Source organism: Palaemon carinicauda, chromosome 1, assembly GCF_036898095.1.
Source record: "Palaemon carinicauda isolate YSFRI2023 chromosome 1, ASM3689809v2, whole genome shotgun sequence".
Classification (NCBI taxonomy): Eukaryota; Metazoa; Arthropoda; class Malacostraca; order Decapoda; family Palaemonidae; genus Palaemon; species Palaemon carinicauda.
The window spans coordinates 290,059,268-290,077,357 of NC_090725.1; the positions used below are offsets into that span (position 1 = coordinate 290,059,268).

At 45.9% G+C, this 18,090-nt stretch overlaps 1 protein-coding gene across 2 annotated transcripts in view; it reads right to left on the reverse strand.

The window, feature by feature from the left end:
• Su(dx) (Suppressor of deltex) overlaps positions 1 to 18,090 on the reverse strand; it is an 80,467-nt gene that overhangs the window by 49,945 nt on the left and 12,432 nt on the right. For both annotated transcript variants that reach the window (XM_068392158.1, XM_068392168.1), the window contains exons 2-4: positions 14,760 to 14,833; positions 6,035 to 6,179; positions 4,367 to 4,548 (exon numbers count right to left, since the gene is read on the reverse strand). In XM_068392158.1, the coding sequence (XP_068248259.1) occupies positions 4,367 to 4,548; positions 6,035 to 6,179; positions 14,760 to 14,808 (376 nt within the window). In that variant the 5' untranslated portion in view covers positions 14,809 to 14,833. The remainder of the gene's footprint in view (positions 1 to 4,366; positions 4,549 to 6,034; positions 6,180 to 14,759; positions 14,834 to 18,090) is intronic.

The window sequence follows — 18,090 nt, forward strand, 5'->3', positions numbered from 1 at the left end:
AACCACGGCGACATCACACATCCCTGTCTCAGCCCCACTCTCACCGGAAACCAATCGCTCACTTCATTTCCTATTCTAACACATGCTTTACTACCTTTGTAGAAACTTTTCACTGCTTGCAACAACCTTCCACCAACTCCATATAACCTCATCACATTCCACATTGCTTCCCTATCAACTCTATCATATGCTTTCTCCAGATCCATAAACGCAACATACACCTCCTTACCTTTTACTAAATATTTCTCGCATATCTGCCTAACTGTAAAAATCTGATTCATACAACCCCTACCTCTTCTAAAACCCCCCTGTACTTCCCAGATTGCATTCTCTGTTTTATCCTTAATCCTATTAATCAGTACTCTACCATACACTTTTCCAACTACACTCAACAAACTAATACCTCTTGAATTACAACACTCATGCACATCTCCCTTACCCTTATATAGTGGTACAATACATGCACAGACCCATTCTACTGGTACCATTGACAACACAAAACACACATTAAACAATCTCACCAACCATTCAATTACAGTCACACCCCCTTCCTTCAACATCTCAGCTTTCACACCATCCATACCAGATGCTTTTCCTACTCTCGTTTCATCTAGTGCTCTCCTCACTTCCTCTATTGTAATCTCTCTCTCATTCTCATCTCCCATCACTGGCACCTCAACACCTGGAACAGCAATAATCTCTGCCTCCCTATCATCCTCAACATTCAGCAAACTTTCAAAATATTCCGCCCACCTTTTCCTTGCCTCCTCTCCTTTTAACAACCTTCCATTTCCATCTTTCACTGTCTCTTCAATTCTTGTGCCGGCCTTTCTTACTCTCTTCACTTCTTTCCAAAACTTCTTCTTATTCTCTTCATATGACTGACCCAGTCCCTGACCCCACCTCAGGTCAGCTGCCCTCTTTGCCTCACGTACCTTGCGCTTTACTTCCACCTTTTTCTCTCTATATTTTTCAAACTTCTCTATACTATTACTCTGCAGCCATTCTTCAAAAGCCCTCTTTTTCTCTTCCACTTTTACCTTCACTCCTTCATTCCACCATTCACTGCCCTTCCTCATGCTGCCTCCAACAACCTTCTTGCCACATACATCACTTGCAATCCCAACAAAATTTTCTTTTGCTAACTTCCACTCCTCCTCTAAATTACCAGTTTCTCTTACTCTCACCTCGTCATATGCCATTTTCAACCTTTCCTGATATTTACTTTTTACCCCAGGTTTTATTAGCTCTTCAACCCTCACTAGCTCCCTTTTACATCCACCTACTCTATTCCCCCACTCTTTTGCTACAACCAATTTTCCTTCCACCAAAAAATGATCAGACATACCGTTAGCCATACCCCTAAACACGTGCACGTCTTTCAATCTTCCAAACATATTTTTATAAGTAATACAAATAACCTCCATTATCATAATGTTTGAAAATGGAGGTAAGGTATGCTGAACAGCAGAGTCAGAACGAGCTGGAACAACAATAGTTGTGGTTTCCTCTTCAAGACTCTGTTGAGGGAACACCTGAGGCTCAGTCTGCAAAGGCTGATCAAAGGAAGTAGCAGAAGGTAGGCGCATGGGTGGAGGAGGCTGACTCCTGGCATGAGTGGCTGAACTCAAGGGTTGCGCTTGCTGAGTGGTTGGCGGATGCGCAGTAGCAAGTTCCTGAGGAACGAGTTGAGGTTCCTGCGGTGTGAGCTGAGAGCGAAAAGGTAGTGGCTGCGCAGAACGCAGTAAAAGTCTCGCAAGTTGAGGCTCCTGAGGCGCAAGGCTAAGGTGTTGAGGTGCTTGCCTTGAGGAGGGTTGAGCTCGCTGCAGCGAGAGCTGAGGAGACTGACTCATGGATGGGAGAGGTTGTTGTACCTCAAGCGAGTGTTGCCTCACTGGTGGAACAGCAAGTGGAAGCGGAGGAAGAGAGGTATAAGCCTCCTGTTCCCATTGCTGAGGTTGCCTTAAGGAAGGCGGAGGGAGCTGCACACCACTGGGATCAGTAAACTCATAACGTGGCTCAACATCGTACGCCTGGCAGGCGGTACTGCGGTCAGGCGGAGCGAGCGCAGGCGGAGGGAGCGCAGGCGGAGCGAGCGCAGGCGGAGCGAGCGCAGGCGGAGCGAGCGCAGGCGGAGGCGCAACCTTCTCAGCCCGACACTCACGCATCAAGACCGAAAGTTGTGACTGCATGGACTGCAGTAGAGTCAACTTGGGGTCGGCAGACACTAAGGTCTGCTGAGGTAAAGCCTTAACAGCAGAGATCTGTTGCGGCAGAACCTTACTCCTCTTAGGCGGAGTGCATTCAACTGATGACTGCGGCGAGTCAGAGCTAACCCAATGACTGCATCCGGGTTGTTGAACTCTAACTTCGTACGTCTGGCATAGGTCTGGACTTTACGTTTAAGAGGTCTTGAGACCTGAGACCAGCGTTTTCTCCCCTAAATTTCTTCTGCAGACGAGGAAAATAAGGGCTCAATCGTCTGCGGGTGGGAGTGACGGTCTCGGTAAGACACGCCCGCAACCACCGAGGATACTTCTGTGCGCCGATCAAGGCCTGCTGAACCCTTTTGCCCTTCGACATTGCTTCTCCCCTGGGCTTGGGAGCTTGCAAGAGGTCCCGGACTGGGAGGACGACTGGCGCGCACAGAAGTACCCTCACGCACAACACTGACACACTTTGCGCTAATCACTTATCACTTTGATTTTCTGTTTGCACTTATTTCACTGAACTCGAAACTTTAAGTGGTTTGTACCTGAAACACGCAATTCTATCCTTTCTCAAAAGTTAGTAATTGCGAAAACAGAATTACAATGTAACAGAAAAATCTAATGAAAGATAAATAATTCAGTGGCTGGAAAGAGACTAAACACTAGATCACTCTAGAAACGTTTACCTTCTTCCCCTAAAGAGACTAGGGAGAAGAGCAAAAACGATAACAACGTTACTCGCTTGAATGAAACGTTTATCCTCCTCTTTCTCCCTCCGTCTCTATCTCTCTCTCTCTCTCTCTCTCTTGACTTAGAACCTGAGAGAAGAGCCCAATCATATATATCGTTAAAACATATTATTGTTAAAGGAAAAAACTGAAATATTTCCCAAAATGAAAAGTTCCTTTATTAGGATTAAAACCATTAAGTTAAGAAAGAATGAACAAAACGCTAGACACGGTTACTCTTACTGCAACGTGAAACCGTGAAAATTCTTTCTCTATCGTAACGATAGAGCGCAAGTTGAACGTTCTGAACGTCAACAACTGCAGAGACAAAACAAAACGTTAGTTCAACTTTGAAAACAGTACGAGACTATCAAAGAAATTCTTTCAAAGACATTAAAATAGCATAATATGTTAACAGGTAAAACCGAAATGACGGGCTCAATGTTAATTAACTTCGGTACCAAGAAAAGACCGCCTACTATTAGGAAGGTCGAATATAAACAAATATAAAAATTAATTTTAATAAGTTTATAATAAAAGGAAGTTAATCGAAGAGGCCTATAAGAGGCGGAGAGATATAAAATAAATCTATAACTTTTGTTAAGCAAAATTAAGAAAGAGAGTCTATACTCTCTTAGACACCAACACTTCCGTCTAAGGGAAGGGTCGGCCATTTAAAGGTGAAAGAGAGTTCATACTCTCTTCGTCACCATAATTAATCAAATTAATTCCAAAAGCTAACTAAGCTAATATAGAAGTTTCCAGTATAGCGAATAGCTGCAAATTTTAGAGAAATACTTCACCAAACCGTGAACAATACTCCAAAATCATAAGCGTATCCAAGAACGTCTTGCCGGAAGCACGACAGAGGAAAAAGTGAGGTGGCGTCAACAACAAGTACTGTAGTACCTGGCCACAGGTGGCGCTTGTGAGTACACCCCCTTCTAGTATAGTGATAGCTGGCGTATCCCTCCCGTAGAATTCTGTCGGGCAACGGAGTTGACAGCTACATGATTATCGGGTAAGTTTAATATTGAAAATTCTTAGTTTCAATGATTCCATGACATTTTCCTTAGGCTAAACTTTGGGAGGATTTTTCCCTTATTTTCATGAATTACACCTTTCTTTCTTATTACTTTCTTGATGGTTAATCCCCAACCATCTTTTCCTCGTCTTCTATACGTCTAGACTATAAAAGATACCACTCTTGGATGAAGACTCAATAACTCAAAACATTTACAATAATGCCATTTAAAACACGACAATTAAAATAACACCATTTCAAGAAATATCCATAGAAATATTTTTACCAGAAAAATTTTTCAACTTTCTGATACTTAGTGACATATTTGAACTTACCAGTTATCTACTGAATAAAAAAAGCTATGTATACAGCCTATCATAACAATAAATCATAATGAAAATTACCTGCTGGTGCACAAGATCCAGGAGGTGGATTAAGAGTGAGTGTGTGAGAGGAACTAGATCGGCCTTCATTATTAGCAACAACATCGGAGAGATTAAGGGTTGCTTCACCAATAATTGAATCTCTCACTAAAGTATGATGATCAGATACACGAAACACCAAAACAGAATCTTTGGTTACCAACCTGTAAAACAAAGAAAAAAAAAAAGTTTTGAAAACAATATTACAATACTGTGATGAGAAAAATAGAAGCAAATTAAGAATGCATATGAATGTTGAGAAAACTGGAAACTTCTCTTAACAATATACAGAAAACTGTAGTTATTTACTCATAGAATATGAATTTTCAAATAATAAAAACAAAAGTATCAAATGTAAGACTGACACTCAACAAAGCCGATCTCAAGGAAGCGCTATCTCTAATATTGACATCCCAGAGTCCACCTTCAATTTTTGGCAGAACCAAACATATTGCACAAAATGAAATGGGAACATAACTTTTAGAAATGACTCATCGCTCAGAGAACCTCAAAGTAACGTTATGACCGGAAGAATGATTACTTGATATACGCAAACTGTATCTCTAAATGGCAATCAATAAAAATCCCAAGTGTAACATACGATATACAGATATATGAATAATAATGGTGTTTTAGGCATTTTAGATTACTAGAAAAGATGTTTATTTTCTAGCTAGCATAAAGCAAAATAACAACAGAAAAGATGTCTCCCCATAATATGAAAGATTACATTGTACTGTACAGTAATGTAAATGCTACAGAAAAACCAAATGATGTCATCAACAAAGCAATTGTCATCGCTAGACTAGCTCAACCTTCTAAAGTAGAATGCTAAAAGACATTGATGTATACTAGTATCAAATGACAGACAAAGATGAAATTAAGCTAACACTCAGCCAGAATAAGACACTAAAATAAGCAACTCATCTAAAATTCCTGTATAGTGTACTGGCATAATAACCACGAAGGGTATAAGACTTTGTGAATCAAAACTAAATCAACATTCAATGTCAAGACAAAGCTTCAACCGAGATGAACCCGTTCCATTATACCACTATATTTTACTCTAATTAGATCAATTGAAGCTGTGCAGACATTTTAACATCTCTAAAACATTTCATCATCTCGAAATGCACATTGAGGGCAACGAAAAGATAGAGGACATTTAGTACCTCGGCGAAACGAGGAGGGGGAAGAAGATCAAAATTAAAAGCTGTTTACTTTACATTTACAGCAACACCTCAGAGAAGGATTAGCCATATATATAACTAAATAATGTAGAACAGCCAAACAATAAAAATATTACTTATATGAGTTTAAACATAAAATATTCTAAAAACAAATCACTAAAAGCATAAGGTAAGACATTAGAAGTGTCTTACAGACAGGAACCACTTAAATCTGAATTTTTTTTTTTGCCTTTGTTACTGGGCTAACTCATCCGACACTGGCTGTCAATCTCTTCTCAGTAGCCAGGAAGTGTTTTGGCAGCAAATTTAAAGGGAGGGTACAAATGTGCAGGGGGAATGTTCTTTACTGTTTTTTCTAGAGGTCGTTAAGTTGACCATTTCACTTAATAGCTTGATCTATTCAGAAACAAGATTCATGGAAATAATATTCAGTACAAAAGGAAAGTAATGTTTAACTTACACAGTAAAAGTTTCATGCCATTTAGGATGAGCATTGTGTTTTACGTGCTGTGTTTTCTTCTGCTGAACGCCATCAACTAAGAGCTCTACATAAGCTGATGGCTTGTTAAATAGAGTACTTAAAGATGACAACTCCCCACTCACAGCTGTAAAAATAAAAGAAAAAATCGTTAGCTCATGTTTAACATACCTACTGTATACAGTAAGTGACTAAGTTCTATGAAGCAGTTATTCCCTTTATACCTAACTCAAAACTGGAGATTTTGTTACAAGATACACAATTTCTTTAAAATAAACATCCATCTATTTATAGTAATTTACAACTTTTTTTTTTCAAAACTTACAAAACCAAGTTTTGTGGATGTGAAAAAGTAATTTAACAATGAAGTACAATGAATAAAAATTTGAATATAAGGTTTCCCCAAAATAAAAAATCTCTTAAACCTACAGACCAGTAAATGGTACATTTATAAGCGTAAACTGCCAAAACCAACCCATACGGATATCAGAGGCTCTAAAGAATAACTTATAGAAAATTAATATAATTATAAAATTGCACCACCCAAGAAAATGCAATCATAAAATTAGTTGAAAGGTCGACAATCACAGCAGAAGTAATTTTAAACTAGGCACTACGTGTAATAACAGACATCAAATCAATTTTTATATCAAGTAGAAAATTAAAAATTTTATTCCAAGCAATTCATGTTTTCCCCAACTAAACAGATCTGAGTCCTTTAATAAAGGGAACAGAGGAAAAGTAAAATGACAAATTCGGAGATAATTTGTATTTTTCCTAACCATACAAACCTTAGCTATTTACATTGGGTTTACCTTTCGGCGTAGCTGAAATGACGAGCCAATAGTTTTTAACGAGGGTTAACTACCCCCGCGCTAGTTAGCGGGGGTAGGGGAAGGGATAGATTGCTACCCCTCCCCCCCACAAACCGGTGATTTGCTTCACTTCACTTAGAAGTAGGACTTGACTTGGGGGACAGGGCTGGTGGGCAAATATGTGTAAATAGCTAAGGTTTGTATGGTTAGGAAAAATACAAATTATCTCCGAATTTGTCATTTGTTCCGTAACAGAAATACAAACCACGCTATTTACATTGGGTGACTTACCCCTTAGGAAGGGTGGAAAGTCCCCAGCCTTACTGACTTTGGCTTTGCCCGGGGCCTCCGCCTCCCAGTGAGTAGCACTTGAGAAAAGGAGCCCCTGCACCTCAAGTTCCTTGCTTCGCTAGGAACGAGTGGCCTACATAAGTTGTGTGTGGAGGAAAGTGTGACTCGTCCTATGAAGTTGACCTTGAGACCTTTAGATAGGAATCTAGGATAGGACGTTCCCAATACCACCTCGTCAGGGTATGGGGGACGCGACAGTATTAAGCTTAATACTAGGAGTACAAGGAAGCATGGGTTACCTGCAGAGGTCAAGGTCAGCTATGCGAAGACCAGGATGCTGCTTCCCCAAGAGAGGGGAGAATGAAGAAAGAAGTAAGGGTCAGACATACTCTTTCATTCACGCAGACTAAAACCGGGTAACAACGCCCTCAACCTACTGCTACTTGTCCATAAAGGAGCCTGAGCTTAGACCAGCTGTTGTACAGCCACCACAGGGCCGATAGAAAATGTATCGAGGCTCCTGTGGGTCACGTCCTGCAGGTAGTGGGCTGTGAAGGTCGTCTGACGCTTCCAGACCCCAGCTTGAAGCACCTGCGTCACAGAGAAGTTTCTCTTGAAGGCCAGGGACGTAGCAACACCCCTGACATCGTGTGCCCTAGGGCGACGTGACGGAGGAGGGTCTGGACTCAAGGCGTGGTGGATAACCCTTCGAATCCAAGCCGAGATGGTGTTCCTGGTGACCCTCCTCTTCGTCCTGCCTGTGCTTACAAACAATGCTCGCACTTGAGGACGGACTACAGCTGTTCTCTTCAAGTAGTATCTCAGACACCTCACTGGACATAGTAGCAGCTGGTCTGGGTCGCTTGTTACAGAACGGAGACTCGCGATCCTGAAAGAGTCGAACCGAGGATCCGGCACCCCAAGATTCTGAGTCTTGGCAACAAACTCAGGGACGAACCTGATCGTTACCTACCCCCATCCCCTTGAATGGGCGATGTCGTACGAGAGACCATGAAGTTCACTAACCCGCTTGGCCGAAGCCAAAGCGAGCAGGAAAGCCGTCTTCCAAGACAGGTGGCGATCAGAGGCCTGGCGTAATGGTTCGAAGGGAAGTCTCTTAAGAGCCCTGAGGACCCGAACCACGTTCCAAGGAGGAGGTCTCACTTCCGACTGGGGGCAGGTAAGCTCATAGCTACGTATGAGTAGAGAGAGTTCTAGCGAGAAAGAAATGTCCACGCCTTTCAGCCTGAAAGCCAAGCTTAAGGCTGAGCGATAGCCTTTCACTGCCGAGACAGAAAGGCGCATTTCCTCCCGCAGATATACGAGGAACTCCGCTATTGCTGGAATAGTGACATCGAGTGGAGAGATACCCCTCCCACGACACCAACCACAAAAGACTCTCCACTTCGCCTGGTAGACTCCCTCAGAGGACTTTCGCAGGTGCTGAGACATTCTCTCCGCAACCTGTTGCGAAAAGCCTCTCTCCGTGAGGAGACGCTGGACAGTCTCCAGGCGTGAAGCCATAGCGGAGCTACCAGAGTCATCGAACAGTTGACCGATAGTCTGGTCCTGTTGAGCACCCTTCTCATCAGACAGAACGGTGGGAAGGCGTACACGTCGATGTTGTCCCACCGTTGCTGGAAAGCATCTTGCCAGAGAGCCTTGGGGTCCGGGACTGGGGAGCAGTACAGAGGCAGCTTGAAATTCAACGCTGTCGCGAACAGGTCCACGGTCGGGGAACCCCACAAACTCAGGACTTTGTTGGCTATCTGAGGATCCAAAGACCACTCGGTACTCACTATCTGCGTGGCCCTGCTCAGACTGTCGGCGAGCACATTCCTCTTGCCAGGAATGAAGCGAGCTGATAGTGTTATCGAGTGGACTTCGGTCCACCTCAGAATCTCTACTGCAAGATGGGATAGCTGCTGCGAAAAAGTGCCTCCCTGCTTGTTGATATAAGCCACTACCGTGGTGTTGTCGCTCATCACCACCACGGAGTGACCCGCCAGGGTCCGTTGGAACCGTTGAAGAGCCAGAAAGACGGCCTTCAACTTTAGCAGGTTGATGTGCAGGCACTTTTCTGATTCTGACCAAAGGCCTGAGGTCCTCTGGTTCAGAACATGCGCCCCCCCACCCTTCTTTTGACGCGTCCGAAAACAGTGTCAATTCAGGGGGGAGGACGAGAAGACTCACTCCCTTTCGCAGGTTTTCGTCGACCAGCCACCACCACAGGTCCGTCCGTTCCAAAGATCCTATCGGGACCTGAACGTCCGGGGAATCGGATCCTTGATTCCACCGGGACTTGAGCCGCCACTGCAGGGATCTCATCCTGAGGCGGCCGTTTGGAACCAGACGAGCCAGGGAGGACAGGTGACCTAAGAGACGCAACTACGATTGGGCGGGAAGCTCTTCTCGCCTGAGGAAGGGTTCCGCCACCCTCCTCAGCCTTGCTATCCTGTCGTCTGATGGAAAGGCTTTGTGGAGATTGGTGTCTATTAGCATGCCTAGATAAACCAGTCGTTGGGACGGCTGCAGAGAGGACTTCTCGAGGTTTACCACGATCCCCAGACCCTGGCAAAGACCTAGAAGCCTGTCTCGGTGTCGAAGAAGGGTCGACTCAGAGTCTGCTAGGATCAGCCAGTCGTCCAGGTAACGAAGGAGACGGATGCCGTTCCTGTGCGCCCAAGATGAAATCAGGGTGAACACTCTGGTGAACACCTGAGGTGCTGTGGAGAGACCGAAACACAGCACCTTGAACTGGTAGATCTTGTCGTCTAGGCAGAATCTCAAGTACTTCCTGGAAGACGGATTGATTGGGATCTGGAAGTACGCGTCCTTTAGATCCAGTGTGCACATGAAGTCTAGAGGTCTCACCGCAAGTCTGACCGTGTCCGCTGTCTCCATGCTGAACAGAGTTTGCTTGACAAACCCGTTCAGAACCGAGAGGTCGATGACAGGTCTCCAGCCTCCAGACGCCTTCTTTACAAGAAAGAGTCAACTTAAGAAGCCTGGTGAGCCGTCGACGACCTCCTGGAGAGCATCCTTCTTGAGCATGGTCTCGACTTCTGCCCGAAGGGCTAGCCCCTTTACCGATCCCATGGCATAGGAGCTCAACGACACTGGATTCGCTGTCAGGGGAGGTTGAGATGTTATGAACGGGACGCGATAGCTTTGGCCGATCACCGAAACCGTCCAAGCATCGGCCCCGTGTTGCTGCCACCTGTGCACGCAACGTCGAAGGAATCCCCCCACAGGTGGACACGCGGGGGGATTGCCACTCCTAGTGTTTGCGGCCGCGGCCGCTCCCTCTATGAGTCTCGCCTCCCCTGGAGGACTTACCCCCCCTCCTGACCTTGGCTGGAAAGGGCTGGGACTTAGACACCACTTTCTTAGCTGCCGGTGCCTGCTTCGGTGCCTTACGAGGCTGCTGCTGCTGTTGCTGCGGAGCTGGAGGCTTATAGGGCCGAGCTGTAAGGGCCCTATGGAGGAGGGAGTCCTGGCTAGATTTCCTCCACTTCTCAGCCGTTCGCTCCATATCCTGTGGCTCCAACAGATTCTCCCCAAGGAGGGAAGCATGTCTGAGCCTACAGACATCCACGGCGGGGACCTTCGGGTGAAACCTCTCGGTCACCGCATCGAGCCGCTTCAATACCGAGTTGGCCCACAGGGTGGTGACCTGGTGAGCCAGGAACTCGATGGAGCGGGTGCCCGAGAGTAAGAAGGTCTCCAGGGCCTTCCTATTGGTCTCCTTAGACAAGTCCTCGGAGCACAATAGGATGCCCAGAGTTCCTAGCCATATATCCAGCCACGAAGTGGCCTGCATGGCGCACTTCACGACCTTCTCATGGCTCAGGATCTCCGACGCCGAGAACGACACCTGCCGGGCGGAGAGCTTCTCGAAAGGAACTCCCTTAGCCAGCTCTTCTACGGAGTGATGGAGAGGAAGAGCGAGACTAGACTCACCCAAGATCTCAAAATACCTCCTCTGCTGGAGACGAGGAGGAGGGATGAGTTTGTTCCCGGCAGAGGAACGACTAGAGGAGGCAAGAATCGCGAGTTGGGCATTGGCCCTGGCTCTGGCACTCTTCAATACCCGAGACCAGGGCAGAGCCGCACTGGTCTTAGGGGCCTTCTGAACATCGAACACCTGGTCCAGGACCGTGTCCTTGCCTTCTCGGGGGGCGATCACGGAGTCCATGAACCCGTTGAGTTGTCTCATCAGGCTCAGGACCTGCCAGAAGGCATGTTCAGATTCCTGCTGGTCTCCTCCTTGCGGGCTAGCAGCTAAGTTTCCCGTCCCCGGAATCTCTTCCTGGGACGAAGCGTGGACGTTCTCCTGGGGAGCAGCGGGTTCCTGGCGAATCCTTGAAGACGATTTCGGGATGGTCTTGGAGTCCTTGGGTTCCCTCCTGGGAGGGATACAGGATCCCAACAAAGAGGTTCGGAGAGCACCTTCCGCGCGAGACGATTCTCCTCCAGGAAGAGAAGGCTCCCCCCTTGGTGCCGAGGGGGAGACTATCACCTCACTGGACTCACCCGAGGACGGAAAAGCCTCGTCCACGGGAGAAGGAGAAAACGCCTGCGAAGGGGATGGGGCCTTCCCGACAGACCTCTTAGGAACCAACTTCTCCCTGGGGGAAGTCACCACGAAGTCCACTCCTCTCCTTCTCTTCAGCGGAGATGAGGCAGTCATTGGCTTGTGACCCTGATTGGCGAGTGCTGGCTTCATAGCCTTCACTAACGCCCGCATCAGAGGACCAAACCAAGTCTGGAGGGAAGGGGATCGGGCGATCCTTCGGAGTGGACACCACTGGACCTGCCTGAAAAGGAAAAGAAAGACGCACTGACCTCTCTGAAGTGTCTTCCCTATCCTGCACAAGAGTCCTGCGCTTTGGTGGAGGCGATCATGAGCGCGGTCTGGCGACACGCGTTCCTACTGCTGTCACGGGCTGCGAAATCCGGAGCGAACGGTGGTCGCGCGTAGGCGAGCGGTCGCGCGGGCGCGCAGGCGAGTGGGCGTACAGGCGAACGAGCGCGTGGGCGAGCCGGTGAGCGAACGCGTTGGCGCATCGGCGAGGGAGCCTGTTGACGCGCGGGCGAGCGAGAACGCTCCGAAGTTCGCTGACGACGTTGTTCAGGAGACCTGTAGCGCGTGGGAGAGCGATTGCGAGCAGGCGATCGGTGGTGCGCTGGTGAACGCTGGCGCGTAGGCGAGCGATGGCGCATGGTGACGCGTTGGCGAGCGATAGCGCATAGATCGCGTAGGCGAACGACCCTGCGAAGGCGAGCTAACAGAGGGCGACCCATGTCCTTCCAGATCCTCTGGGCGACGGCGCGTTGGAGAACGCTTGCGCGCAGGCGATAGGTCACGCGGGCGGTCTGGAGATCGCCGATGTTCAGATGATCGCTGACGCACAGGAGAACGCTGACGAGCAGGCGATTGTTGAATCGTCTGTGATCGCTGGCAAGCTGGTGATCGCTAGCGAGCAAGAGGGCGACGCGTGGAATCCTGTGAGGGAACAGTCGGCGCGGGGCGCAAAGGCGAACGTTCACGAACAGGTACAGGAGGCGCGTGGGCGTACGTGCGTTTTGGAAACACGCGCTGGAGAACGCGAGCGATGTTGTGCAGGAACAAGCTGAGGATCGCGAGGGCGCTCAGGAGACTGATGGCGCGCGGGGCGCACAACAGGAACTGCAGGATATTCGGAGACCACAGGGGAACGCTGGCGAGCAGTGGGGCGATGGTCCTCAGAAGAACGCTGACGAACAGGAGAGCGCTGACGGTCAGAAGAGCGCTGACGAGCAGGAGAGAGCCTGTGCGCTAACACTGCAGAAGGGCGAGCAGGGGAACGCTGGCGCGCTGGGCGCTCAACAGGAACAACAGGTTGAAGGATGTCCTCAGGAGAGCACTGGCAAGAAGAGGGGCGATCATCAGGAGAGCGCTGGCGAACAGGAGAACGCTGACGAGCAGGAGAGCGCCTGTGCGCTAACACTGCACGCGCAAGGGAAGAATCCCTTTGCCCCTAAGGGACCGTTGCCCGTCGGGTGACGAGGTCAGGTTGCTGAACATCTGCCCCAGAAGTTGAAGGTCTGGAAGGCGTAGGAGACCGATCCCCAGAGAGGTCTAAGGAAGCTGGAGCTGCAGGCTGTTTACGGCGAGGAGAGTCCCCTTCGGAGGAAGAAGGTGAAGATCCAAAAAGGCGTCTCTTAGCACCCTTATAAGGAGACGGGAGGCCCTTGTGACGCAGTGGACGGTGAGCCTTACGGCGAAGGCGGCCACGAGGAAGATCGTCAGGACCATCAGTCCTCCGAAGGGGAGTCTCAGTCAAAGCACTCCCCTTAGAAGGAGGCTGGACAGCAGAAGAGCCCGCGGGACTCCCTTCCCCCTTCGAAGGATGTACGGAAGGGGGAGGAGAGCCGTCAGCACCAACATCCACAACTGCAGAGGATTGACCCGCCCCGTCGGAAGCCTCTGTCACCACGACGTCGACGATAGACAGAGGGTCTACCTCTGCTATCACCGGCGACTGCTTAACAGCGGCCCCTAACTGGACAAGGTCAATCAGGGCTACCCTGGAGGGCAGGCCCTTAAGCCCCAGGGAAGCCCAAATCTGAAAAAGATCATCGTTAGACAAAGATTCATCAATAACCTCCCCCGGAGGAGGAACCGCCCCGCTATGGGAGGCGACGCCCTCTCCCCCAACCCAAGGTCGGGAAACAGAACTAGGGCCTGCGCTCCCACTCGGCCGACTCTCCTTAGGAGCCGAACGAGGGGGAGCTTCGGAGGAGGTTTGGGCGGCGAAAGAAGAGTCCCGAGAACCTTCCTCCTTCAAGGCAACCCCGGAAGGAGAACGGTCTCTCTTGGACTTCTTCTTACGCCGGCAGCCAAACCTCTCCCACTGGGAGGCAGACCACTCCCTGCACTCACTACACGTATTCTCCTGATCACACCGTCGGCCTCGACACTGCGGGCAAAGGGTGTGAGGATCAGTGTCCATGGCCGACATAAAAGTACCACAAGGGCGGCCGGCAATTCCAGGGCACTTGTGCATAGTGAACAATAAAGGTGGTCAACTTCTAACACACACACACAAACTGAAAGAAAAAGCAGAAAAAGATTAAGGCTGTCAACGAGGACGATGGACAGACACGTCTGTTCATCGCCGGAGCCAAAAGTGAAGTGAAGCAAATCACCGGTGTGTGGGGGGGAGGGGTAGCAAGCTATCCCTTCCCCTACCCCCGCTAACTAGCGCGGGGGTAGTTAACCCTCGTTAAAAACTATTGGCTCGTCATTTCAGCTACGCCGAAAGGTAAACCCAATGTATATAGCGTGGTTTGTATTTCGGTTACGGAACAAATATGGAAACAAAGCTGCTGTTAACAGAAGGGGACATGACTAAGAATATCTAGCTCCACCTCTAGTTTACCACATGGTTAAGTGCTGGCAAATGGTTAAACGGTGATGTATTCACTTAATGTGAGAATAAAATAAACAAATAATGACATTTTTGAACTTGTATATAACTACCGTGACACATTGGATGTTTGATTAAACATGCATGATAATGAATCAGCACCAAAAATATATTTCATTTACTCACCTGTAACACCCAGCTGGTGCAGGTGGCTGGCATTGGCAGCTTCAGACATACTTCACACCAGGTACCATTGCATTCTGAAAAATAAGGATATAATATTACCCAATGAATATTTGTGTAAACTTGAACTTTACAATAAAAGACCCATCAAATTCTATAGTGTGTTTATCTAGTACAGAACATGAAAATACTGTATTTAAATTAGTAAGTGCATTCATTAATTCCTTTTGCACTTCCACCTATATACCTTTCACAGTATACCTTCAGGAAAATTTGGTGAATTTACATATATTGATTTTTGTTAATACACAAACATAATTTGCGCTTCAACTATTCGCTGTACAGGCACTGTTTACATAAGTTCTACAATGTTGATCTTTGAAGTTTCTGGACAACAAGTTGCGATATATTAGTGTACTAAACAACCAAGATCTACATATGTACAATACAGTAGATGCACAGTATTCATCAAATTCCTACCAGCAAAAAATATGGAAGTCAAAATACTTTTTCTAAAAATCAATTACAGTATATCTAAAAGGAGTTTTCATAGTAAAAATTCTTGCTTTTTTCCTTTCAGGAGAAACAACAAACTACATGTTACTAATTTGCAATCTCTCATCTGACAAACATTTACATCAGAGAAAAAATTCCTAATTCTATTTCTTGAGATACTACCGCTAGAGACTTATGGGGTCTTTTGACTGGCCAGACAGTAGTACATTGGATCCTTCTCTCTTGTTACGGTTCATTTTCCCTTTGCCTACACACACACACACACACCGAATAGTCTGGCCTATTCCTCGTACACCTGACAACACTGAGATTACCAAACAATTCTTCTTACAGCACTGTAATTGTTCAGTGAACACTTTCCTCTTTCTTAGGGTAGAAGAGACTCTTTAGCCATGGTAAGCAGCTCTTCTAGGAGAAGGACACTCAAAAATCACATCATTATTCTCTAATCTTGGATAGTGCCATAGCCTCTGTACTATGATCTTCCACCGTTTTGGGTTAGAGTTCCCTTGCTTGAGGGTACACTCAGGCACACTATTCCATCTTATTTCTCTTCCTCTTGTTTTAATAAAGTTTTTTATAGTTTATATACGAGATAATTATTCTAATCTTGTTGCTCTTCTTAAAATATTTTATTTTTCTTTGTTTCCTTTCCTCAATGAGCTATTTTCCCTGTTGGAGCCCCTGAGCTTATAGCACCCTGCTTTTTTAACTAGGTTGTAGCTTAGCGAGTAGTAGTAATAATAATAATAATAATAATATAAAATTTATAAATATAAACCTAATGGATATAATACAGTACACAAAAGATTTAGCCAAGAAGTATTTCAAAGTTTATTTCAAAACACATTTACTGTATACTAAGTAAGAAATTACACTAAAAATTAACCTGATTCTTTTATAAATATACAGGTAATCATATTCAGTATAAGGTATATTAAAATTTTCAAAATGCCTCCCTAATAAGGTAACTTATATAACATTGTTATACTTAATTCTGAAAAAAATACAAATCTATATCTATGAAATGTGAGGTCTTTTGTACACTACTTGATGGCAACTATAAAGGTTATAAAGAGATAAGAAGATGTACCAATACCTGGTACCTTATCATCATAAGAGATACCATATCAACCACATTGTTTGTAGACCTTGATTTGATGGCCTAAAGTAAACCGGACTTTATGATTGCACTACAGTACTGTATTTTCATTTTTTAACATAAGAGGTAGTAATTCTAAGCATTTCTTTCAATACTATATAATTATTAAATTATTATCATTATTATTAAAGCTAAGCTATAACCCTAGTTGGAAAAGTTGGATGTTATAAGCCCACAGGCTCCAACAGCGAAACTTCAAAAAGCAAGAGGAAGAGAAATTAAAAAGAACAGCATGCCAAATGTACCTCTAAGCAAGAGAATTCTAACCCAAGACAGTGGAATACTGTATGAATTTAACTTCAAAAGGAAACAAGCTTATTTTTGTATAGTAGGTTATCCTCTTTCAAATCGACAGACAAATTGTACTGTACACATAACTAATTAAAATCATGGTAAATTAGTCTGCACTTCAATAAAGGAACCATACCCAATTTCCTTGAATCACTAGAAGATATTTGAGATTTAATCTATGAAATTCCAAAGTTTAATGTATTTTAGAATAGAGATTTAGTGAAATATACCACATCTGAAAATATATTTCTTACATCTAACCATAGAAAACTTTTCCATAAGGGCATATCTACATCTAGTATGACTGACCTGACAACTTTCTTCTGCAGACAGTGTCAAACAGAAAGCAGACTGTCATGGTCCTGGAGTATTGCTTCCTGGAGGAAATACGAAAAGTCAATCGTTCAGAAATCCAAAAAGACAAATTTTCTTTGAGGGGGCATCAGAAGAGGCGAGTATGAATGCTTGGGAGTGGTAGACAACCAAAATCTGGGGGCTTCGAATTAGTCACTAAAACCCTATGGACAATAAATAGGAACTTCCTAAAGGACTGAAGAATGGATATGCAGAAGTATGTATCCTTCATGTTCACTAGTGTAAGAAGTCTTCTTTCCTGGTGGTAGACAGAATGGTACTTTCCATATTCATCTTGAAAGGCATCAAGGAAGGGAGAGATAGATGGTCCCAGAAACCCAGTTGACTTCTCCACGGCAATATATGACTGCAAAGGCTTGGAGAACCATCTTGGAAGACCGAGTGCATTTTTCTCCCTCTTTGTTCCTTCAGGAAACAAATGCCCACTGATATGCACGTTGAAGCATAAGGAAGATCCCTGCCTTCTTCTTGAGGAGAAGCGTTTCAGGACTGTCAAATTTCAGGTTGAGGCAAAGTATACAGCAGCACTTAACCAGTGGTAGAAAAAGAAAGCTACTCTATGCAGTTCTTGGGAGAGATTTCCATGGTAGCAGCCTTCAGGTCTTTGTGCCAGTCTCTTCCAATAGGTCCTTGTTATCAGCGCTCCTTTCACAGAATCGATTGACAGTAGAGCAATTCCAACCTCTCTGGCATGCAGCACCTCTGTTGTCGAGAGTGCTGGGAGGGATCTACTTGATCGAATAGAGCTTAAGAAGTTCCTCGGGTCAGAGAAATAGCATTTGATCCTTAACAAAATCTGAGAAGAACAACAGACGACAGTAGTACAATGGCTGGTTAGACCTTTGATGAGCACCAAAACACAGATCAATTGGGGTAGTCCCTTTGCTGATAGGAGGCACAGTTACCTCTGAGGTCAATGAACTCCCGAAGACAGGTGGCAAAAACCACACTAATTAAGGAAGCTAGTGATTAAGGAATCACGATTCTTTT